The 26,982-nt window shown below is 41.4% G+C and overlaps 1 protein-coding gene across 1 annotated transcript in view; it reads right to left on the reverse strand.

The window, feature by feature from the left end:
• Positions 1-26,982, reverse strand: part of LOC145407183 (queuine tRNA-ribosyltransferase accessory subunit 2-like) — a 123,619-nt gene that overhangs the window by 14,487 nt on the left and 82,150 nt on the right. Inside the window, exon 8 of the mRNA XM_080278215.1 lies at positions 23,738-23,950. Coding sequence (XP_080134341.1) covers positions 23,738-23,950 — 213 coding nt within the window. The remainder of the gene's footprint in view (positions 1-23,737; positions 23,951-26,982) is intronic.

Below are 26,982 nucleotides of genomic sequence, written 5' to 3' on the forward strand. Positions count from 1 at the left end.
GTGTGTGTGTGTGTGTGGATGAAAGGATGCGAAGATGTGTAATGGATGCAAGAGCTTATAGAGGTTGGGGGAGTGGACTTTCTGACCACTACTTGGTGGTGGCCAGAATTAGAATACAAGTAAGATGGAGGAATAGAAGAAGGGAAAAACAAGAGGAAAGAGTAGCTGCAAGGAGAGTGGAAAGGTTACAAGAGGATGAGAAAAAGGCAGAGTATAAGAGAGAAGTGGAGGAACGATTGGGCAAATATGAATTGGAGCAGATGGGGGACGTGGAAGGTGTGTGCAGGATATTCACAGTAGAAATATGTGCAGCATGTGATGTGGTGTGTGGGAGGAAGAGAAGACGGAGAGGGGTTCAAGGAACAGCATGGTGGACTGAAGAGGTGAGACAGGCTGTGGCACAAAAGAAGAAAGCATACAATGAATGGATGAGAAATAGGGCGTGGAAGAAGTTGAGAGGCGGAAGAGAGAGTTATATGTAGAAAGAAAGAGGGAGGTGAAAAGATTAGTAAGAGAGAGTAAGAAGAGAGTGGATGAGGAATTTGGAAGGAATTTGAGTGTAAAGTGTAGGGACTGTAAGAAAATGTTCTGGAAAGAGGTGAAGAGAGTAAGGCAGGGTGGAAGTGAGGTTAACAGGGGAGTGAAAGATAAAAATGGTAGATTACTAGCGGAGAAGGGAGAAAGAGTGAGCAGATGGAGAGAACACTTTAAGGAATTGTTGAACATACAGGATGGAAGTAATGCGAGTATAAGTGGCTGGGGAATGGCTGGGAGAAGGAGGGAGATGAGAAGACAGGAAAAAATCAGTAGGATAGAAGTTGCGGAAGAAATGAAGAAGGTTAAATTGGGGAAAGCCCCACGAATTGATGGAGTGTGTGGTGAAATGCTGAAGCATGGGGGAGAGATAGTAGTAGAATGGATGTGGAATATGTGCAGATTGGCCTGGGAGGAAGGTAGAGTCCCGGAGGATTGGAGGTCAGGTATAATTATTCCCTTGTACAAAGGAAAAGGGGAAAAAGAAGTGTGTGGTAATCATAGGGGCATTTGTCTTCTTAGTATAATAGGAAAAGTGTATGGTAGGATACTTACTGACAGAGTTAGAGAAAGAACAGAGGAATTAGCTGGAGAAGAACAGGGAGGCTTTAGGAAGGGAAGAGGTTGTGTAGATCAGATATTCATTCTTAGATCTTTAGTGGAAAAGTTTCTAGAGAAGGGAAAGAAGTTGTATGCGGCTTTCATGGATTTGGAGAAAGCATATGACAGGGTGGATAGACAAGGATTGTGGAAAGTATTAAGAATATATGGAGTAGATGGAAAGTTGTTGAATGCTGTGAAGAGTATGTATGATGGTGCTAACGCTGCAGTGGGTGTGGATGGTGAACTAAGTGAATTTTTCTCTTTGGAGGTTGGGTTGAAACAGGGATGTGTCATGTCTCCATGGTTGTTCAGTCTGTACATGGATGGGGTAATAAAAGAGGTACAAGGTAGGGTAGTGGATGTTGGAGTGGCCCTGGCGAGAGAGGATAGCGTTTGGAAACTCCCTGTACTGTTGTTTGCAGATGATACTGTGTTGTTGAGTGAAGATGAAGGGGAGCTGCAAGGTTTGGTGGATGAGTTTGGGAGAGTGGGCAAGAAACAGAATCTAAAGGTGAATGTAGGGAAGAGTAAAGTGATGGTCTTTGAGAGAGGTGAAGTCAGTGAATGTACAGCGAGGTTGGATGGTGAGGAATTGGAAAATGTGAGTACATTTAAGTACTTGGATAGTGTGATGAGTAAGGATGGACGTTTGGATGGTGAAGTGCTTGAAAGAGTGCAGCAGGGATGAAAGGTTGCTGGTTCTTTGAAAGCAGTGATAAGAAACAGGGAAGTGAGCATGGAAGTGAAAAAGTTACTACATGACAGTATTGTGATACCAACTCTAACGTATGGAAGTGAAGCTTGGACGTTGTTGGAGGGACACAAGTCAAGAGTGAGAGCAGTGGAAATGAGTTATTTAAGAGGAGCCTGTGGAGTCACATGGAGAGACAGGCTGACAAATGAGGATATAAAGAAGCGTTGTGGTGTGGATGTGGATGTGATAGGAAGTGTTATGAGGAACACACTGAGGTGGTTTGGCCATGTGGAGAGGATGGAGGGTGAAAGACTGACGAAGAGAGTGTATGTGAGTGAGGTGGAGGGGGGAAGAGGGAGGGGGAGGCTGAGGATGAGATGGAGGGATGGGTGGAGAGGTATATGAGAGAGGGGGGTGTGAGTTGGGAGCAGGGCAGTGAAATGGCGGGGGACAGGACGACATGGAGGCGATTTGTTTGTGGCCACCCAAAACGGGATTGAGGCATCTGGCAATAGATAGATAGATAGAAATTTTTCAACAAGAAAAAGTAATTTGCCAAACTGAAAGTTGTCAGAAAATTACAGGAACAAGCTGGAGGATTATGAATTGGTACTGTCTTTCTGCTGCTTCCAGTGTACATTTATTGGTAAATAAATCAATCTAACAGTACTTGTGTTTTGTTTCCACTGGATTAATCGTGACTTCGGACTATTCAGGCACCCCCTCACACCATATAGTCTGGATAATCAAGCTATCTCTGTACAGTATTTCCTTTTGTATCGATTTTCGTATCGTCGAGACAGATATTTTCGTATTGTGGAATTTGTCCTATATTCATCGCTTTCGTACCATCGAAAATTCATACTTCAGGTTTTCATATTTCGAAGACTCACTGTATACAGTGTTCACCAAATCGTCGGAAGAAAGATGGAAAGAATTGGTGTTGCTTACATGGTGATCAACTCTAAAACACATCAGATGAAGGTCAATATTCCTGTAATTTTTAAATCTAATAACCATTTTATAAGAAGAGGGTTCTGGGATTTCAAACCCCCAAATAAGCAAAGCATGGTCAGAGATCAGAGATCAACTGAATCAATCTCCACATCTAATATGCAACTGCAATCAACGGGGATATGATCAACGGGGATAAGATGTGAGTCAGCTGATAAAATATTACTGAAAAAATTATTTTGGCCAATCAGTTCAAGGAACTTCATAAAAAAGGTTTTAACTGTGCGCTGTCAGTCCAAAAATTGAAATCATCACGAATGATCAGTTCACCAGAATTAAGAAAAAATTCTTCTGGAACTGCCCAAACTCCTCCATAAAGCTTTGATATGTGCCAGGATGGCTTGGTCAATAAATGATTGCAATTCTAAGTCTGCTGATGGACTTCTATTGGTTCAAATGAAGATGAAATAAAGTCATAATTCATGTACAAAACATTTGTGAGTGCCACGGTGTAAATGAGTGCTACATCTCCACTCAGACTGTTGGCAGCAGGCCTAGGAAAACTTACAGTGACCCCATGTCCAGTATGATGGTCATGCCTCAGAATGCGATGGGGTTACATCAAGTGAAAACTCACTGCACAATGATTTATAATATAGTGAGGATGATAAAACTGTCAATGGGGGTACACTGGGAATCAAGGGCCACTAACCTAAAAGCTCAAAAACCACCTCTGCCACCCATCTGAAGTCCTAGGCTGGTGTGAGCTGTCACCAAAAGTCATCCCCACAGCTTGGGGAGAGCTGGAGGGCATGGATGATCACTCCAGGTCCTCAGGGGGAGGTGAGGATTGAAGGGAAGGGCGAAGCAGTTAGGCCAAGGGAGAATGTAGCGCTGAAGGCGAGGGAGAGTGTGACAGTATGGTAGCAGGGGAGCACAGGGGTTAGCCAGGCAGTGATGAAGACAGGACAGATATGGCAGAGGCAGATGAAGCAGGATTTCCCCACTCGGCAATGACTTTGACTTCCTTGGTGTTGGTGGTTGTCACAAGGGGGAAGAAGATGATGGTGGTCTGCTGTGCTCCCTATATGGCTTCAAGTGTTGCTCTATGCCATACATCACTGTGTCACTCTTTGCCAGCTTTGGGTCCTTGTTTGGATGTATGAAATGGCCTCGTCCAACTCTGCAAGAGACTCCATCAGTATCTTGATGACCAGAACATGAATAAGCTCATCCTCCCCATCATCCTTGCCACATTCCTGCATCTCCACCACCTGTTCCCCTAACTCAATGAGCTCCTCTGTCAACAGTTGCTCAGTGTGGCTCTCCAGGACCTCTTGCACATCAGTTTTGTCGACTTCCTCAAACCCCACCTTGTGTGAGAGGTTGAGGATTTCATGTGGATGTTCTCCACCACCAGGAACCCTGTGGAGTGAATACATGTCTGCCATACTTTCATCCAGATAGCATTCACTGTACATGGCTGCACCTCCTTCCATGTCACCATGATGTTATCGATAGCGTTCCTTATGTTACAGTTTCTTCTAAACAGGCACAATGCATCAGCCTCCTTCAAGTCGCTTACTCTCTCTATTTGCTCCACGATGTGGTGGACGTAGTGGGCTTAAAGGTTGCGATGGCACCTTGTTCCATGGGTTGCAGTAATGATGTTGTGCTGGGAAGCAGGTAAACCACCTTAATATTATCCATTCAGTCCTCCACGCCACCAGGGTGGAAGAGTGGTCTGCCAGATTGCTCCAACTGGCATAGCCATACAAGCAGGGGGACAGGTAACTTGCCATGTATGATCGGCAGAGTGCCATGCCCTGCAGTTACTTTTCCAAATAACTCCCTGGGTTCTCCTTCACATACCCTGCTAGCACCCAGGGGTTCTCCAAATTATATACACACACAGCTTTCAGCTTAAGATCCCCCTTTGCATTCACACCAAGAAGGAGGGTGAGGTGGTCCTAAGCTGCCTTACATGCCTGGTGCACATCATTCTTCCTTGCTTATGCAGGTCTTAAAGGTGATACATTTCCAAAACAGGCCCATCTCATCAAACTCAGGACCTGTTGTGGAGATTATTCTCCTTTCACTATGACTGCCTTCAGCATAACAGAGAATGCCTCAGCTGCCACATGGTCAGCATTAGCAGCCTCCCCATGCATGGTCATATGACTACTGGCCAGCACGGGCCTTAACCCGTACCATGCTACCGACGTAGATCTACATCTCCTTCAAAAACGCCAGTGACATAGATCTACGTCCTGCATCACTGAGAAGTCATTACAAGCAACTGAAGTAAATGGAAGGTAATATCGTATCTCGCTAACTTCAGACATTTCTCCGCTATGCTTACAACACTGATTAAGGATCATGGGAAGCAAGTGAGTCTTAGCAGGCTCACAGCCGCTCTGCTCTGTCTGTAACCTTGAAGATTTCGAAGTTAGCAGGCTCACAGCCGCTCTGCTCTGTCTGTAACCTTGAAGATTTCGAAGGTCGAGTGGCACCAACCTGACTCGGTTCAGCCTACTTTCCGGCTTTGGCGATTACCTATATTAGTGCCAGGGATCTTATACTGATGTATCAAGACCATTTACCCACAAAAAAAATCCCAAATTGGTTCACAAGCTCACAGATGCTCTGCTCTCTCAGTAACCATGAAGATTTCTAAGGTAGAGTGGCATCAATGACTCGATTCAACCAACTTTCTGGCTCTGGCGATTACTTTTATTAGTGCCACTGATCTTAAAAGTATTAAGCCCATTTAGCCAGAAAAAAATATCTAAAATCGGTTCACAAGCTCACAGCCGCTCTGCTCTCTCATTAACCACGAAGATTTCAGAGGTAGAGTGGCACCAACCTGACTCGATTCAACCAACTACCTGGCTTTAGTGATTACTTTTATTAGTGTCAGGGATCTTATACTGATGTATTAAGACCATTTAGCCAGAAAAAAGACAATCCAAAATCGGCCAGCACAGAGGGGCATCAGTCTTTTTTTTTTTTTTGCCCAGCACGGTACGGGTTAAACTGCTCAAACCATCCTGTGCTAGCTTTGTATTCCTTTGCATCCATTCCTTTCTTTTCCTTGAGATCTTTTCACAGATTGACAGCCTTCGTGGAAATGAAGCTATGATGCAGGGGCTGCTTTGCTCTGGTAAGTTCATTAACCAACAGCACTATGAAATGCTCCGTCTCCAACATAATGGGTACCCTAGTTTTTGTTAGGTGTTCAGCAACCAGGGTACGAATATCCTGCGAAGCTGCTTGGAGAGCATTAGATTTTTAAATCATTGAAGAGACCATAGACTGGGACACCTTTACAACCTTGGTGATTTTGCTTGCCCTCTGCCTTTCATTATGGTGCTTAATAATGTCCAGTATCATACCAAGGGAAAGGCTATGTCTTACCCTTTTAGCCTTGCCCTCAGCAGCACAATGCTCTCCACTGGGGGTAGCAGCAGACAATTTCTAAGTCACAAATTTCATTATTTCATACAAACTCATGTCTCCAGTTATTATCACACACTGCACTATTCATTGCACACTTGTACTGTTATTAGACAACAAAAATAGTGTTATTCTAGCCCTGCATACACAAGATTAGTAAAGTACAACAGGAAGCACAAGGAAGATGATCGCAGCTGTAGGACATATGAGCAAGTGGACAGGAAAGATGGGGTCTTTAAAAGAGTGGAGCAAAAGAAGCTGCATGCACAGAAGCCAGAGATGGGAATTCTGTGCATGTAAACACTGGGCGGCCATCTTGGATCAAACATCTGACTGTTAGCTTGCGTACGTCACCACAACTGCATGAGATTATCATACACAGTGCATTACTGGACATTTGTGCTGGGAGGGGGTTGGTGATAGCCAATACCCTCTTCAGGCACAAAATGATCCAAAGGTATACATGGCGAGTGATGAGAAGGGTGACTGGTGAACTGAATGAAAGGAAGGCAGTGACTGATTATGTGTGTGTGGATGAAAAGATGAGAAGATGTGTAATGGATGCAAGAGCTTATAGAGTTTGGGGGAGTGGACTTTCTGACCACTACTTGGTGGTGACCAGAATCAAGATCCATGTAAGATGGAAAAATAGAAGGGAAGGACGGGAAGAAGGAATAGTTGCAAGGAGAGTGGAAAGGTTGCAAAAGGATGAGAATAAGATAAAATATAAGAGAGAAGTGGAGGAACGATTGGGCAAATATGAAATGGAGCAGATGGGGGACGTGGAAGGTGTGTGCAAGATATTCACAGAAGAAATATGTGTGGCATGTGATGTGGTGTGTGAGGTGAAGAGAAGAGGGAGGGGGTGCAAGGAACAGCATTGTGGAATGAAAAGGTGAGACAGGCTGTGGCACAAAAGAAAAAAGCATACAATGAATGGATGAGAAATAGAGGCATGGAAGAAATTGAGAGGTGGAAGAGAGAGTTATATGTAGAAAGAAAGAGAGAGGTGAAAAGATTAGTAAGACAGTAAGAAGAGAGTGGATGAGGAATTTGGAAGGAATCTGAGTGTAAAGAGGAGGGACTGTAAGAAAATGTTCTGGAGAGAGGTGAAGAGAGTAAGACAGGACGGAAGTGAAGTTAGCAGGGGAGTGAAAGACAAAAATGGTAGATTATTAGTGGAGAAGGGAGAAAAAGTGAGCAGATGGAGAGAACACTTTAAAGAACTGCTGAACATAGAGAATGGAAGTAATGCGAGTATAAGTGGCTGGGGAATGGCTGGGAGAAGGAGGGAAGTGAGAAGACAGGAAGAAATCAATAGGATAGAAGTTGTGGAAGCAACGAAGAATGTCAAATTGGGGAAAGCCCCAGGAATTGATGGAGCGTGTGGTGAAATGCTGAAGCATGTGCAGACTGGCCTGGGAGGAAGATAGAGTCCCGGAGGATTGGAAGTCAGGTATAATTGAGGCACTCCGAGCCAGAGGGGCGACCGTGCATTTTGCTTATTTGCTTTAAAATCTAATTACCAACCTATAATATACTTTAAACATGTCATGTTTACTACCATTTTAATTGTCTTGGCTAGCACTTTCAAGCTAAGAAATAAAATGCATATAAGTATAATTTTACCATTGTATAATTAGCCATGTCAAAGTTTAACAACTAATTACCGAAAATAGGCAAAATGCACGGTCGCCTCTCTGGCTGGGAGCACCTCAATTATTCCCTTGTAAAAGAAAAAGGGGAAAAAGAAGTGTGTGGTAATCATAGGGGCATTTGTATTCTTAGTGTAACAGAAAAATGTATGGTAGGATACTTATTGACGGAGTTAGGGAAATAACGGAGGAATTCGTTGGAGAAGAACAAGGAGGCTTTAGGAAGGGAAGAGGCTGTGTTGATCAGATATTCATTCTTAGATCTTTAGTGGAAAGTTTCTAAAGAAGGGAAAGAAGTTATATGCAGCCTTCATGGATTTGGAGAAAGCATATGACAAGGTGGATGGACAAGGATTGTGGAAAATATTAAGAATATATGGAGTAGATGGGAAATTGCTGAATGCTGTGAAGAGTATGTATGATGGTGCTAAGGCTGCAGTGCGTGTGGATGGTGAACTGAGCAAATTTTTCTCTTTGAAGGTTGGGTTGAAACAGGGATGTGTCATGTCTCCATGGTTGTTCAATCTGTACATGGATGGGGTAATAAAAAGAGATAAAAAGCAGGACAGTGGATGCTGGAGTGGCCCTAGAGAGAGAGGGTAGTGTTTGGAACCTCCCTGTACTGTTATTTGCAGATGATACTGTGTTGTTAAGTGAAGATGAAGGGGAGCTGCAAGGCATGGTGGATGAGTTTGGGAGAGTGTATAAGAAACGGAATCTAAAGGTGAATGTAGGGAAGAGTAAAGTGATGGTCTTTGAGAGAGGTAAAGTCAGTGAATGTACAGTGCGGCAGGATGGTGAGGAAATGGAAAATGTGAGTACGTTTAAGTACTTGGGGAGTGTGATGAGTAAGGATGGAAGTTTGGAGGGTGAAGTGCTTGAAAGGGTACAACAAGGAAGAAAGGTTGCTGGTTCCTTGAAAGCAGTGATAAGAAACAGGGAAGTAAGCATGGAAGTGAAAAAGTTACTACATGACAGTATTGTGATACCAACTCTAACGGCTGGAAGTGAAGCTTGGATGTTGGAAGGACACAAGTCAAGAGTGAGAGCAGTGGAAATGAGTTATTTAAGAGGAGCCTGTGGAGTCACATGGAGAGAAAGGCTGACAAATGAGGATATAAAGAAGCATTGTGGTGTGGATGTGGATGTGATAGGAAGCGTTAGGAGGAACACACTGAGGTGGTCTGGCCATGTGTAGAAGATGGAGGGTGAGAGACTGATGAGGAGAGTGTATATGAGTGAGGTGGAGGGGGGGAGAGGGAGGATGAGATGGAGGGACGGAATGGAGAGGTATATGAGAGAGGGGGGTAAGAGTTGGGAGCAGGGCAGTGAAATGGAGGGGGGATAGGGCGACGTGGAGGCGATTTGTTCGTGGCCATCCCGTGCAGGATTGAGGCGTCTGGCAATAGAGAGAGAGAGATAGAATTTTGTGCCCATCATCCACCCACTTGGTGTAGTGGTACTCTGTTTTAGGGTAGCTCCACCATGAGTAGTAAGCCATTTGATTTCCTGTAGTAAGCCAAATGATTTCCAAATCATTTACAACGTTGCGTGGTAACCTCATAACCAACCAACACGTGTTCCCCACATGACAGCAATTGGGTTGGGAGAGTGTCAGTGCCCCTTCCCGGAAAACAACCAACTAAAAATACAAAAAAGAAGCCTCAGACCAACAGGTGACAACTAAGGACCAACCCAAGGACACGGTCCAGATTGCAAAATGGAATGTATGGGACATGAAGGATGAGGTGAAAGAGAAATTGTCCAGGTGCTTGAGGGTGCAAAAGTGGACATATGTGGAATAACTGAGACTAAATGAAGAGGTGGAAGTGTGAGAGAGTGGGAGTATGGATGGAGTATATGCATGGGAGTAGGTGAGAATGAGAGGGCAAAAGACAGAGTATGTATCGTTGTGTACAATAGATGGAAGGAGAATACAAGAATATGGATCAGTTGGCTCAATGATTGTGTGGGTAGGAATGAAAGTAGGACTACAAATGTGGGCACAAGATCGTGCAAGCAGAGTGAAAGATGAATTCAGGGCAAATGTGGAAGGGTGCATGGAGAAGTTTGAAAGGAATTAGAGTGTTTTTCACTAGAAATATGAATGGAAAAGAAGAGAATGTGAAGGTGGATGACGTAGTTGGTAAGTGGGGTGTGCCTGCAGAAATGGATAAGAATGGCAGTGCTCGAGTGGACATTTGTGTGTGAGGGGGTTTGTGATAGCCAATACCCTCTTTAGACACAAAATGATCCACAGGTATATGTGGCAAGTGATGAGAAGGGTGGGTGGTGAACTGAGTGAATGGAAGGCAAAGAATGATTATGTGTGTGTGGATAACAGAATAAGAAGGTGTGTAATGGATGCAAGAGCATACAGAGGCTGGGGGAGTGGACTTTCTGACCATCATGTAGTGGTGAAAAAAAGTCAAGGTTCAAATACAATGGAGGAACAGAGGGAGGGAAGGGCAGGAAGATGTCCATACAAGGAGGGTAGAAAGGTTGCAAAAGGATGGAAAAAAGGCAGAATATAAGAAAGAAGTGGAGGAACGATTGGGTAAATATGATATGGAGCAGATGTGCAAGGTGGGAGGTGTGTGCAAGATATTCACAGAAAAAATCTGTGCATCATGTAAGGTGGTGAGTGGGGAAAAGACAAAGTGGGGTGCAAGGAACAGCATGTGGAATGAAGAGGTATGGCAAGCTGTGGCACAAAAGAAGAATGCATATGATGACTGGATGGGAAGCAGGGGCATGAAGGAAGTTGAGAGGCGGAAGAGAGAGTTGTACGTAGAGAGGAAGAATGAGGTGAAATGATTATTAAGAGAGAGTAAAAAGAGACTGGATGAGGAATTTGAATGGAATTTGAGTGTAAAGTGGAGGGAATATAAGAAATTGTTCTGGAAAAAGGTAAAAAGAATAAGACAGGGTGATAAAGAAGTTAGTCGGGGAATGAAACATAAAATAGTAGATTGCTGGTGGAGACGGGAGAAAATGTGCGCAGATGGAGCAAACACTTTATTGAACTGTTTAACACAGAGAATGAAAGTGATGCCAGGTTAAGTGACTGGGGAATGGCTTAAAGAAGGAGGGAGGTGTGAAGAGAAGATAGAAGTAGTGGAAGCAATGAAGAAAGTCAAAATGGGGGAAGCCCAAGAAACAGATGGATTGTGTGGTGAAATGCTGAAGGATTGGGGAAAGATAGTAATAGAATGGATAAGGAAGATGTGCAGATTGGCCTGGGAGGAAGGAAGAGTACCGGAGAACTGGAAGTCAGGTAAAATTATTCACCTATACAAAGGAATCAGGGAAAATGAAGCATGTGGTAATCATAGGGGCATTTGTCTTATTAGTGTTATAGGAAAAGTATATGGTAGGATACTTACTGACAGAGTTTGGTAAATAACAAAGGAATTAGTTGGTGAAACAAGGAGGTTTTAGGAAGGGAAGAGGTTGCGTAGATCAGACATTCATTCTTAGGTGTTTAGTGGAAAAGATTCTAGATGGAGGAAAACAAGTTGTATGTGGCCTTCATGAATTTGGAGAAAGCATATGACAGGGTGGATAGACAAGGAATGTGGAATATGTTATGAATATATAGAGTAAATGGGAAGTTGTTGAATTCCGTGAAGAGTATGTATGAGGGAGCTAAGGCTTCAGTGCGTGTGGAGAGTGAATTAAGTGAATTTTTCTATTTGAATGTTGGATTGAAACAGGAATGTGTCATGTCTCCATGGTTGTTCAATTTGTATAAGGATGGGGTTATAAAAGAGATACAAGGCTGCACAGTGGATGTTGGAGTGGCTTTAATGAGACAGGGCAGATGATACTGTACTGTTAAGTGAAGACAAAGGGAAACTGCAAGGCAAGGTGAATAAGTCTGCAAGAGTGTGTAAGAAACAGAATCAAAGGATGAATGTAGGGAAGAGTAAGGTTATGGTCTTCGAAAGAAATGAAGTCACTAGATGTACAGTGATGTTGGATGCTGAGGAAATGGAAAATGTAAGTGCATTTCAGAACTTGGGTAGTGTGATGAACAAGAATGGAAGTTTGGATGGTGAAGTGCTTGAAAGGGTACAAGGAAAAAAGGTTGCTGGTGCTTTGAAAGCAGTGATAAGAAACAGGGAAGTGAGCATGGAAGTAAAAAAGTAGCTTCATGACAGTACAGTGATATCAAGTCTGACATATGGAAGTGAAGCTTGGACCTTGTTAGGGGACATAAGTTAAGAGTGAGAGCTGTGGAAATTAGTTATCTGAGAGGTGCATGTGGCATTACATGGAGAGACAGACTGACAAATGAGGAAGTGATGGAGTGTTCTGGTGTGGATATGGATGTGACAGAAAGCTTTAGGAGAAATTCACTGAGGTGGTTTGGCTACATGGAGGGGATGGAGAGCAAGAGACTAACGATGTGAGGGAGGTGGAGGGAGGGAGAAGGAGGGGGAGGCCAAGGATGAGATGGAGGGATGGAGTGGAGAGGTATAGATCTTTTCCACGTGACGTCACGAGTCATGTGACTTTTGTTTACGGTGCCACATTGGACAGCAAATTGTCGGACGTCTAGAGAGAGAGAACTGCAGAATCCACAATGATATTCCACTGTTTTGTCTTCGGCTGTAAGGCAAGGTAGAAAACTGGAAGTGGGGTACACTTCTACCAGTTTCTAGCCAATGAGGAAAGGCAACAGAATTGAACAGCTGCCATGAAGAGGGAAAATTGGCAGCCGACGGCCTACTCCCGCCTCTGTAGTAAGCATATCATATCAGGTGAGCCAATGATTTGTGAGCAGACACGGGCATATTTACCATTCTTAGCTGTTGTAGGTGTCATGGGATATCCTGATTATGTTAACGTCACAGAGCAAAAGACCCACATGGCCATGTGTGTGCATGGGAAAAGAGGGGGAGGGTCCACATCACAGGCCTTGTTTTGCTTTTATTCCAGAGTTTCACCCAAACCAAATCGGATATAGCAGTGATGGTCAAGGATGTTAGATGCCAGTAAACCGATTAAATTATAGGTTAGGTCATACTTGAAGTCAGGTTAGGTTAGGTAAGGAGGTTAGGTTAAGTTAGGTTAAAGCTTATATTTTCATTTTTTCAATGTTTTTCAGTGTGATTCATTTGAAATTGATATTTGTGTCATGGTGGATAATTTTAATAATAGAGCAGTACAGAACAATGTTCAACATTTCAGTATAAAACTGCTATACACCACTGTGAGCCTGTGTGCTGAACAGTGTTTCAATTACAACTGAAGCATAATTACTAGTACTACTATTTATAATTTTCTATTTTATTTAAAAATGAATGTTGTTCCACAGAAAGCAAAACTATCAATATATACATGCTCCAGTTGAATATACATTTTTCACTTAGTACAAAAATACTTTAATTACAAATAAGAGGATAAATAATGTACTGTACTTATATCAATAGCCTCCTCTATTTATCTTTTATCAGGTATGTAGCTACTAAGATTTTTTTGTTAACATAAAATGTAAAATCATTAAAACTATATTGCTGAAGTCTTTTAGTTTTATGTTGTGGTAGCCTACTCATCAGCATGAAATAAATTACCTTAATTTAAATCTGTGCTAATGTTATGTTTCAGTTGTAATGTAAAAGTTAATTTCAAGAGTAATTTTGACAGTTTTGGCATACAGTATACTATCAATTATGCATTTTATGTAAAACTACTTTAAACATACAGTATATACACTGTGTGTATCTAGGCCTATAATTACTGAAAATTCCTAAATAATTTTTTTTATAAATTTCCAGAATTACACCCAACTCACCCTGAAGCTTAAAATTTTAATTTTCTAATGTTTTATAGTGTGATTAAATTGAATCTGATATTTATTTCTGTCGGAAATTACTTTCTTAAATTCCAAACCAAGCTAACCCAACCAACCTAACCTAACGTAGGACCTAACTTGAAGACTAAGAAGAAAGGATAACTGCAGTGGGCTAATAGGCCCATGCTAGAGAGCTCTCATAAGAGTGTGACTAATTTGCCCTCCCTACAATAGCCCATACAGGCCCATGCTAGGCAGCTCTCACAGGAGTGTGACTACAAGAATGACAAATTTTGTATGGAACCCATACCTGTCATACACTTATCTAGCCTATGCTTGAAACTTTCTAACTACGGGGCAGCAACTAGGGTACCTTACTGAGAAACCTATTCCATTCATTTCGATTAGTCAGTGTATACAGTTCCTCCCCCAGTGGTCCCATGTCAATAATTTACTGATTACCAAGATGATTTACAGGTACCATATGTTAGTTCCAGCTATCTACATTGTGCATATACAATATGACATGTCTGTTTACCTTGAAGAATGCCCCAGTGAACTTTGATGGAGTGTTTACCAAACAGTGATAGAGACCGCCATATCAGAGATCTGGTTTCGGTCCTCAATCTTTGAAACTGGTGAATTTCTCCCGAGAAATGGTGTAAGGATCTAGCCCCAAACATTTTATCTTGTTCCTGTACAGATCTTGGTGGTGTTGATTCAGATTTCTGCATATATGCAACAGTTTCATCTCTGACAGCGCTGTCTGGACAGCCATTACTGTGAGGAGTTTGCGTCCAATATGGAGTCGTAAACAAAATCACGTGATTTCCGTGATGTCGCTGGAAAAGGTCTATATGAGAGAGGGGGGTGTGAGCTGGGAGGAGAGCAATGAAATGGCGGGGAACTGGGCAAAATGGAGGCAATTTGTTTGTGGCCACCCCTTACAGGATTAATGCATCTGGCAATAGGTAGATAGATACTGCAGACAGATGACCAGACAATGAATTTCACCATCATTTTTGTGAAACTAGGCATAACGTTTAGTTCACTGTTTTATCAATTTATCGGATACCAGACTGACATATGAGGTGTCTCGTGGACAAGGGGCGAATGCGCCCTTTTTTTTTTTTTTTTTTGTTATGAGCGTTTAAAATTCAGGAATAGGTGGCGGACATAGAATATTATAGAATAGCATGTTATTATATATCACTAGAATCCTCTGGAAGAGGCAAATTTATACTGCAGGAAAAAATGAAAACACACACACACACACACACACACACACACACACACGAACAGCCGGAGAGAGAGGACGTCCCTGGCATCGCTCCTGACCTTGAGTAGTTTCAGGAATTTTGTCTGTCCTGTCTCCTAGGGTCTTTCTTTAAATTTAAAATAATGAAAGTTGGTAGACTACCAAAAATGTAAAGATTTGTTGGCAATAGTATACATGAATGTTTGTGGCTTATTGGTAACAGCTGTTTAGGTACTTGATCGGTACGTTAAAGATGGCCGAAAATGTAAACAATGAGGGAATGGAATTTCAAGGATTTGATGCTAATACTAATGTCATGGACCTAGTGAAAACATTAATTATGAGGATTAGTGAACTCGAAAAAAAAGTAGAGAATCTAGTGATAAAGGATGTGTCAGGAAATACGGAAACCACCATACAGAGTCTAATCCAGTCCAACGAAACAGCCAATGAAGAGATTAAGAATTTGAAGAGGGAGAATGTTGAAATGAGGAGGAAACTTGAAGAGAGTACTAATAAAACGGAGAAGGTGAGTAATGTACTAGAAGAACACAAGGCAAAGTGGGCACACGTAGAAGAAGAACAGAAAGAAGTGGTCAGCTTAAGAGAGATCATCCAGGAAGAAAGGGAAATGAACAAGAAAGAAATGGAAGAAAATGTAGTGAAAATACTGAAGAAAAAAGAGAAAATAGTGAGAGAAACGGTAGAAAGGAACAGATGTGTGGTAGTATTTGGAAACAGGGAAGAGGAAGAAAAGGTTAGGTTCGCAAGACTCGAGAGAGACACGAACATGGTGAGAGGAATATTAGGCAAGATTGACCCCGAAGGAAACAAGTGGGTAAAAGAAATTGAGGAAGTAAGGAGGATAGGGCCTTATAAGAAAGGGGAAACAAGACCAATGAGAGTCAAGTTTACATCAGAAAGTGTAATAAATGAGATACTTAAAGTGACCTGGAAATTAAGCAAAGAGGCGGGGATGGAAAATATTATAATAAGAAAAGATCTGAATGAAGAAGAAAGAGAAGCTTTAAAATCATTAAAGGAAGAAGTAAAGGAAAAAAATGATAAGAGGACAGAGGAAGAACGTAATACTTTTTTTTGGAGAGTATTGGATATGAAAGTAAGGAAATGGTATTTAAGGAAATAGAAGTGAAGGAAATTAGGGGGGATGGTTGTGAAAGATCAGAAGTTGAGGAAGTGGTACGGACAGAGAGTAGGAGAGAAGAGGGTATTAATAATGTCAAAAATAATTTGAAGGTGATATATACTAATGTTGATGGTTTCATATCGACAAGGATCGAAATTAATGATTTCTTGAGAGAGCATGAACCTGATGTCATGTGCTTTGTAGAGACCAAATTAAGAGAAGATATTGATGTTCATTTGGGAGATGGTAAATACAAACTGTGGAGAAAAGACAGAAAAGAAAAAAGGGGAGGAGGAGTGATGATAGCAGTGAAGAACAACATAAATGTAGATACTGTGGAAATGGGAGAAGGCAGGGCTGAAGTGATATATATGAAATTAGAAACTGGAGAGAATGTTAAGAGAGATATGGCGGTAGTGTATGTTCCCCCAAAGACGAGAGCATGGAAGGATGACGAATACCATGAGATGTTGTCAGATATGGCTAGCTACTTGCAAAAAATAATTGAGAAAAGCAATAATATAATTTTGGTGGGTGACTTTAATTGTAAAGAGGTGAACTGGGAGGAATGGTACTCGGGAGGCGGCGAGGATTTGTGGGGTACTATGTTATTAAATATAATAATGAATAATGTGATGACGCAGTGGGTCAAAGAAGAGACACGGTTTCGAGGTGAGGACACACCAGCAAGGTTAGATTTACTGTTCACCAAAGAACCTGATGTAATAGAATCATTGGAATATCTCTGTCCTTTGGGAAAAAGTGATCACGTGGTCATTGAGTTCCAGATGTTAATAGGAAACGTCGAGCCAAGAGACGAGCTTCATAGACAGGGAAGATACAACTTTGGCAAAGCAAATTTTACAGGATTGAGAAACTTTTTTGAAAATGCGGATTGGAGAAAATTCAGAGAAACAAGAGAGATACAGAGGAAGTGGGATATCTTTCTAGACCTCTATAATTTGGGAGTGGAAAAATTTGTACCAAGAGTAAGAGGGAAAGAAAACAGGAAAAAGGAGTGGTTTAATAGAAGGTGTATGATAGCCAAAAAGGAGAGAGATAAGGCGTGGATCAATTGGAGAAAGAGAGGTAACGACAGAACAAAGGAAGAATATAAAAGAACAAGAAACGAATACACAAGAATACGTAGGGAAGAAGAAAGGAATTTTGAAAAAGGTATAATTGACAAATGCAAGGATGAACCCAAACTGTTTTATAGATTTGTTAATGGCAAACTGAAACAAAAGGAAGGAATCACCAAGCTGAAAGTAGATGGAGAGGTCTTTAATGATGCGGCAATGCAAGCAGAAATAATGAACAAACGTTTCCAGTCAGTTTTCACTAAAGAAAAGGAGCTTGTGGAAGGGGAGGGAGTGATTAGAAATGTTCCGGTGATGAAAGATATAAAAGTGGAGGTGCAGGAAGTGTATAAATTACTGGAAACTCAAGATGTAAGGAAAGCCCCAGGACCTGATGGAATTTCTAATTGGGTACTGAAGGAATGCAGAGAACAACTGGCGGATAAAATTCACAGCTTAATTGTATGCTCACTGGAAGAGGGGAAAGTGCCAAAAGAATGGAAGAGGGCAAATGTGGTACCAATTTACAAGGGAGGAAACAGGGAAGAACCCTGAATTATAGACCAGTGTCTCTAACCAGCATGGTCGCAAAATTGTGTGAGAGAATCCTGAAAGACAGATGGATAAAATATCTGGAAGAGATGAATATTTTGGCTGAATGTCAGTTTGGATTCAGAAGTGGAAGGTCATGTGTTTCAAACTTGTTGAGCTTTTACTCAAGAGCGATTGATGTGGTACAGGAGAGAGATGGTTGGGTGGATTGTGTGTACTTAGACTTAGAGAAGGCCTTTGACAAGGTACCTCATAAGAGACTAATGTGGAAACTAGAATATATAGGAGGACTAAAGGGGAAACTTCTGGAATGGATGAGAGACTTTTTGAGAGACAGACAAATGAGGACAGTAATAAAGGAAAAGATGTCTGGATGGAGGGAAGTAACAAGTGGAGTCCCTCAAGGCTCAGTGTTGGCGCCAGTAATGTTCCTGATTTACGTAAATGATATGGTAGATGGAGTGAACAGTTATGCGAGTCTGTTTGCTGATGATGTAAAGATCTTGAGGAAGATAGAGGTTGAGGAGGATTGTAAAATACTGCAGGAGGATTTGGATAGGATACACAATTGGAGCCGGACGTGGGAAATGAAATTTAATGTAAAGAAATGTAAAATATTGGAAATGGGTAAAAGTACCAGGAGACCATCACTGAATTATTTTTTGGGTAATGAATTAATCACAAAAAGGAGAGAAGAGAAAGATTTGGGAGTGCTGGTCCAAGATAGTTTGTCACCAGAAAAGCACATTAACAAGATAGTTGGAGAGACTTATAAGCTCTTGACTAACATAAGAGTAGCATTTCATTATATGGATGAGGAAATGATGAAAAAATTGATAGTGGCCATGATCCGCCCCAGGTTAGAATATGCAGCGGTAGTGTGGTCCCCACACAAAAAGAAAGATATAAACAAGATTGAGAGAATACAAAGAACAGCAACCAAGATGGTCCCCAGTCTGACAGACCTGTCATACAGAGAGAGGCTGGAAAAACTGGATTTGCCTTCGTTAGAGGAAAGGAGAAAGAGGGGAGACATGATTGCGGTGTTCAGGACCATGGTGGGAGTAGATAAAATTGACAAAGAAGATCTGTTTGTATGGGATAAGAGAGCAACAAGAGGACATGGAATGAAATTGAAAAAGTCAAGCTGCTTGAAGGATATCAAGAAATATAGCTTTCCTTACAGAAGTATAGACTTATGGAATAGCCTGGACAAAGAGATCGTCCAGTCTAAAAACATTAACGAGTTTAAAGTTAAATTCGACTTATTGAGAAACAGCGACGGAAACCCACGAGCATAGTACATTCCGTGTATATCACAATTAGGTATATTCTTAAATATTTGGAACGACTTAGACAAAGAGGTGGTGCATGAGAAAAACATTCATGTGTGTAAAGGTAGACTTGATAAATGTGGATATGGAGACAGGACAACACGAGCATTGCTCAATTCCTGTATACTACAAATAGGTAAATACAAATAGGTAAATACACACACACACACACAGTAAAACACGCGATGGTGTTTTTTCAGCATATAGTAATTATTGTTCAATCAACTTGAAATTCATTCCTGTATTAGATGTAAATGAAACTAAGATACTGTGAAATTTTCAGCCAAAAAATTCCCATAATTAATATTTTTCCTATAATTATTAATTAAATATTTTCACCTCCTTATCGGCAACAGGTTGTTTTATTGTGTGTATGATAACCATTATATTGTTAATGACTGACACAATGAAGTTATAATACTCACCAACTATTTACAACTCCAACCGCACACCAAGATGAAGAGGGGGGGGGGGGGCCTAATGGTTAGTAGTTGAGGACGTCATTGGAGAGTAAACAAAGCCAGGCTTCATTCACGTGCTTGGCGGGATGACTAGCGGGGGTGCTAGCACGCGTCTGATTGGCTGAGAGGCGGCCCTTTAACTCTGACAGAGGGAGCCGCTCGCCCATTGGCTGGGCGCGTGCCGACATTCGCCACTACAGCTCTGAAATCACAGACCCTCCCCACCCTCCTCCTCCTCCCCTCCATGTGTGCAAAACAAGGGAGATTGAACCTAGAATTCTGAACCCACATGGGTCGGAATCAGAAAACGCTCTTCACCACGAGATTTTCAGTGCTTCCATCTATCGGAAAACATGCATAACTCATTTTTGATGGGGGTGGCGCATTCGCCCCTTGTCCACGAGACTCCTCATATATCAATACCTGACTGTAATTACATCAGATGACACTTCCATACTGGACTAATTTTGTACTACAAATAATAAACCTTACAGGGAAAATTATTTGCATCAGACAGAATTTTGATTCAAGGCACAAAAATCCCTACAATGTTGTAAACAATAATAATAAGGGTAGGAAAAAAAAAAAAAGTCCAACATGTGGTGAAACTGCAGGAGAGCCCCCATACACAGAATTTACAACTGTATTTTTTTCTGAGTATATTAATTATCATTATGATAGATAAAATGTGTGGTTTTGAAGATGTCAGCAACACAACCTCATTAGTTTTACATGCAAACACAAACCCATGACTATATATTTTCATGTCTGAACACTTTAAACTACACAGAAAAGGTTACTTTTTAACATGAAATACAACAATCTTCTTAATCTATAATATCTATAATTTATTTTTTTTTTATTTTTTAAAAATGTGTGGGTCTCATAGGCCCTGGTCTGCCTAAACTCAACCACTGGCAGGGGGGGGGGGGTCTGCCTGTCTAGGGTTAAACAGCATTCCCCCTCCTAATTGGTTCCAATTGCACAAACACTAAGTGTACTTATGGTGCACACCATATGAAGGTGGGAATGGGCTATGGTTCCACTTGTGCAGATGCTGAGGGTACTAACGGTGCACACCAAGTGAAGGTGGAGAACGGTAAGAATAGTTGCTAATACAGTATCTTTTTCTAATAACAAATGGTAAATTAAATGGTCAAGCTTTGTGCAACAGCACACCAGATACAGATCTTTATATCTATCATTTAAAACTGGATTAAGTACTATTTGTCATATCTCCAAGGTCATGACAATTTCCTAATTATCTTCTCATTCAGTAACTCTCAGCTCTTCCTTCAATCCCATCTTCACAAATCATAACACACACCCACACTTGCTCTGCATAAAAACTCTCATTCTTACTTCATTTACAAACAGTAACATTCAATCTCATTTAATACATTAAGGCATATGTGCCTGAGGCTAAGTTACCAAAGTCTAGTGCATTTAAGGGTTGGATAACCAGCCTACTCCCCTTGGTGGCATTACACAACTGAAAAACCTCCAGTCACCCTCTAGGACTGAACCTATGATAAGCCTACCACCCTGACTAGGAGATTTTAACTTATACCTACCTGACTTTATCAGTCTGTTAAATACTGCCTCTGATCACACCTCTCCAGTACAGGATACTGTCTACATAAGCAAAAACATATGAGGTCTGTCCAGAAAGTATCTGACCTTAGGCTCTAAAAACATAAACAGCTTACCTGTTGAGCTAGGACACTAATCCCCCTCAAAGTAGGTCCCTTCTGACTTGGCACATGTAGCCCAGTGTTCCTTCATTGCCTGAAACATTTTTCAAAGTCGGTTTTCGGTATCTCCTGCAGGCGCTTCGTCGCACTCGTCATAATCTCTTCTCTTGGATGAACATTGCTCAAGATACGTTGGACTGTGCAAATCATGATCCAGACTTTCTGAACAATGTCATCATTGGAGATGAGACTTGGACTATAGGTACAACCCAAAATCCAAAGTGCAAGCATGCAGGGTCACCTCAGACAAAAAAAGCATGACCGGTCTGCAGCAAGGTGAAATGCACTCGCATGTTGTCAGTTTTTTTTTTACCACCACGGTGTTGTGCATCACGAATACGCACCAGAAGGTCAGACTACCAGCAAACATTACTATCTCAACGTTATCTGTCATCTCCATGTCGCAGTTCAGGGGAAGAGACCAGACCTTCGGAAAGTGGCAAGTTGGAAGCTGCACCATGACAATGCCCCAGCCCATTCTTCTCAACTGGTTCAGGAATTTTTGGCTAAACACAACATCCCACAGGTCTGGCAGGCTCCCTACCCACCAGACATGGTTTTGTGTGATTATGGTTATTCCCCAAGCTCAAAACTCCGCTGAAGGTTCCCGATTTCAGACGAGAGAAGAGATCGTGATGAATGTGATGAAGCACCCGCAGGAGATACCAAAAACTGGCTTTGAAAAATGTTTCAGGTAGTGGGATGAACACTGGGCTACTTGTGTCAAGTCAGAAGGGGCCTACTTTGAGAAGGGTTAGTGTTCTAGCTCAACAGGTTAGCTATTTATTTTCTAAAGCCTATGGTTGGATACTTTCTAAACAGACCTTATATATATTAACCCTCTGGCTAATGCTGGCAATTTTGGCACAGCCCCCTTTGGGAGGCATTTTTACAGCCAAAAATGAAAATGCTTTTCCAGTGTTTTGATTTTATGTATATATACGGTTTTTGTATCTAGCATTAGAAATGCTTGAAAGCTGAAAGTTTTGACAAAATTGAATTTTTTATTACATAAAACTGCATTTTAAAAAATTCATTAAAAATATTAATTTTGGAGTATATGTAGTCTAATTCATCATAAAGGCTGCAAATTATCCATGCTTTACTGTGTTACAGCTACACAAGTATACTGCCAATGTTTCCATGGAAATAAATGATGTGATTTTCCAAAAAATAAAATGAGGACTTCCTAGCAAATTTAAACAGTAAAAAATATAATCGTAATGGGATCACATTCTGTCAGGTTACTTGAAAAATATAAATTATCCATGCTTTATTGTGTTACAGCTACAAAAGTATACTGAACAGCCAAAGTTTCCATGGAAAATAATAATGTGATACTCCAAAAAAATAAATGATGACCTCCTGGCAAATCTAAACAATCAAAAATATAATTATAATGGGATCACATTCTATCATGTTCCTTGAAAACTAGAAATAATGTAACTACAGTTTATTTACCCCATCTAACATTGACATACCCTCTTGTACACCTTCTGAGTGTGATATATATTGGAACAGGGGATGAGACACAATGCAGGTTTACTGATACATTCATTGCAACAGTATGAAATTTGTTTTCTTTTACACTGTCCCTTACATTTCAGCTTACACTCTGAGGGCTCAATACTTAGTACACAGCAGTTTGGCTTATGTTTCTTGTTTTCAAATTTGAATACAAAATGCTTAGTTAGTTTATCCAGTCTTCCGATTTCTGGGGCATCATCACAGCGGTTTACCTCTAATCACACTTGAGAGATGTGTACGACAGAGGGGAAAAAACACCGCTCTTCCCATGCTAGGCCTACACCTAAAAACGATCTATTCACAATAACTTTATCACCCACGTACACTTTTTTTCTAGTATAAATTCAAACAGAATGAGCTACAATAACTTGCGTATATATAAACCTGTATACCTCCAACAGACAGATGATATGTGAAACACAGTGAGACAACGATAATAGATAGAAACACCTGATCAGATCCCAACAGAAAACACTCGTATTTCATGTATTGGCGCTTTATTCTGGCGTTGCACATATATTGAAGGTCAGTTGTATGCACTGATCTTGATGTTATTTAGATAACTAGCATAAATCTTACCTGAAGAAGGTTAAAAAAAAGGGTCCATTGCAGAACTCGAGCACGTAGGTGGTGTGAGGGTGGTCAGCCACAAGTCGAGGCAGGTTGGATGTTTACACGAAAAGTGCTGCCACCCGATGCCGGTGGCAGCTACAGCAACTAGTGTCATGGCCACACTCACCCAAGAGTGGCAGAGTAAAGTCACGTAGGTTATAAAAAAACAGAGAAAGTGGACTACAGTCGAGTTAAGGCATATGGGCTTTTTTTTTTTTTTTCCCCCTCTCTCTCGACCATAAATGCGCAATGTAGCAAAGGGTTAAAAAAAAAAAAATGTACAACCTACCTTAAAGAGACTGTTCAATTATTTTTACCTTATATCCTTCAAGCTGATTTCATAGAGGCTTGTAATCGCCTCTGCATCATGGCTGTGATTCATATCTTTGCCATCTATCTCCTGTCCTTCCTTCTGATCTTTTTTCTGCTTCTCCACCTGCCTCTGTGTCTTTCCTACCCCCTCCTTTGCTTCCTCTGAATCTGTTCTGAGTCTCTTAACCTGGTGTTTTGGTGTGTCTTCATCAGCCACTCTGGAAGGGCAGGAAAGAAGATTAGGGTGTAATCTAACAAAGGTGAGGTTTAAGTAACAAGTCTCTTTATGCTAAAATACAGTATCATCATGATCATCATTCTAAATACAGTATCATCATTATCCTAAATGAACAAATCATCATCATCCTAAATGAACAGATCATCATCCTAAATGAACACATCATCACTATCATCATCATTATCATCATCATCATCCCAACCAATACCCAATCAACAATGAGGTGAGTAGTGCCAGTATTCACAATTAGAAAGAGAAAACACAAAAGTAGAACTACCAGTGTCCCAAAAATGGGACACATAATCATTCAAACCTCTGATATCTTGGCTCTACATAGTCAAAACTCTCTGCACATATCTAATTTGATCCAAGAAAGATGTAGGACACATAACAAGTACCACCTAACATACACACAATATTTAAATTTCTTTCATTATTAAGTTGGTGATGTGCAGAGAAGGAATGTAGGGCCAGGAAATGTAATAATGGCAGAAATGAAGAATACTGTGAAGCTGTTGAGGAATTGGAAAGCCGTGGGGGTTAACAAGGTGTATGCAGAGACCCAGTGTAGTAGACACAGTGGAATGAAGTGTTTGAGATACATTAGAGGGCATGGATGAGTGAAACTGTACCAGTAGAGTGGAAAAAGTTATGATTATATCCTTGTGCAAAAATAATGGCAACCAAAGTAAGTCTATTCTTAACCTCTTCACTGCGGGGCATCACTTTCATGATGCTTGGGAGCAAGGGATCATACCGCAGGGCATCACTTTTGTGATTCTGTGTTATTTTGAATTCGCCCGGGCTTTCAAGTGGTGGCTTGTATCATCTATCAGTACTGCCAATGTCCAACACTGGTCAGCACTCCTTATCTCATCTGTACTCCCATCCATTGTTGACAATTTAGCCATTTCTCCCCGTTCTTGACTTCCCTCCCTACCTCCCCTCCATTACCCTCTCCTCTCGCCTGCCCAGCCGTGCTGCGCTAAGTAAATCTTCCCCGGAATTTTCCACTGATTTCATCCATTGAAATAAGCCCTATGCCCTATTCTTATACCAAATAATATATACAAAAAAGAAATAAGGTATATAAGTGATAGTGCCAATCACCTGGAATTGGCTAATTATCACCTGACAACACCTCAAGTGCACTCGTTCGCTAATTTTCGCTGTTTATTTCCCCTTGAAATATGCCATATAATCTCTTCTCGTAATACAAATATATATAAGAAAGGAAGGGAGAAGCCTAAGTGATATTTACATTCACCTGGAACTGCCTAATTTATTATGTATTGGGGGTAGGGGGGTTTCAAGAATACTCCCCCAGTATCCCTGCTTGTTGTACGAGGTGACTAAAAGGGTTGGTGGTGGGTTAGTGCCCCACCCCGTAAAAAGAACTAACTAAAAAAGTGAATAAAGCTCCTCGGACCCGGACAGACCATACGCTGACGACTAAGGAACGGACAAAGGACATTCTTAGGGTGGGAACGTGGAATGTGAGAGGAGTGAATGATGAAGTGAAAGAGAGAGAGATTGTTCAGGTGCTTGAGGATGCAAAAGTGGATATATGTGGATTGACTGAAACTAAATGGAAAGGTGAAAGGGTGAGAGAATGGGAACATGGTTTAGGTATATGTGCTCACTCCATGCCTTCTTTACCCATGCAGAGTTGTTATAAGGGTTTTATTCACCCCTGTGTGGAGAACAGCTCTCCTGTATGGGCAGGCTCCCCACATACAGCTCTTCTCAACAAGGTGGAGTCAAAGGCTTTTTGTCTCATTAACTCTCCTCCTCTTACTGGTTCCCTTCAACCTCTGTCTCTTCACCACACTGTTGCATCTCTATCTTTTTTCTATCACTACTTCAATGGCCACTGCTCCTCTGAACTGTCTGCTTGCATCCCTCCACCACTACAGCAGGAGCATAGCACCCATCTAGCAACAAACTTTCATCCCTTTTCTGTCCAACTCTCTAATCCAAGAGTTAACCATTACTCCCAGTCCTTCATGTATCCAACAGACCAACTCTGGAGCTGTCTCCTTCTGTCTGTACTTCCTACTGCCTGTGATCTCCAGTCTTTCAAATGCAGTGTGTCTAGACATCTCAAAATGAACAGATCCTGAATTTGGCTTTCTGTTATCTTGTATTTGTTTTTTCTTGAAAGGAATAATTTGTGGGCTCCTGGCCTTTGGCTCCTTCCTTGCATTGCATTAAAAAAAATAAGTGCTGCAGGAAAGGAATAATCACAGAGAAAGCATGGGATATAACAGAATGCCTGGTGAGTGACAAACAGGATGGCTTCAGAAGTAGTAGAGGCTGTGTGAATCAAATATAGTAAACTTTCGCTTTACCTTACCCTGCCAGACCAGATGTCAGATTTAATGAGCACTTTGAAGTCTCCAGTCAAACCATCTTACATACCGGCTACCATCCGGTAAATGTGAAAAGCCACACAGACCTTCCAAAGAACTATGGCTAGTTAGATCAAACCAGATCACTTCCAGTGTGTGAGGTGATTCAGAATGCAGTTACCAACACTTGGGGCAGTTTTTTCCACCCACCTGCACTAGTCATGAAGAAGTGCTATGACACGGTGTGAAATTATGTGCCAAGAAAGTGTAAAATGGGTAGAGTTTTCATTATTAGTACTGTAATCCCCCATCAATCCAGATGTCCATTATCCGTTAGATCCATAACCTGGATGCTGTGATCTGACTGTATTAAACCATTATATGTACATTTTTTCCATTTTATCTGGCTAAAATGCTTGTGTCTGGATTGAAATTACGGCGACACGAACATTATCGCCCGCCCCGGCGGGAATAGCCCAGTGGCGCCACACTGTCTGGCTCGGAGTTCACCCAGCATCCGCTAGAGACCCCCTCAGCTATTCCCAGTAATTGTACATGCGTGTGTATGTATGTAGTGAGGAAAAGATTGTATGTGTACATCTGACTGTGTTTTATGTGTGTGTGTATGAGAGAGAGAGAGAGAGAGAGAGAGAGAGAGAGA

The sequence above is a fragment of the Coenobita brevimanus genome, chromosome 72 (assembly GCF_032717465.1).
Source record: "Coenobita brevimanus isolate Jiangsu-jjx chromosome 72, ASM3271746v2, whole genome shotgun sequence".
Lineage (NCBI taxonomy): Eukaryota > Metazoa > Arthropoda > Malacostraca > Decapoda > Coenobitidae > Coenobita > Coenobita brevimanus.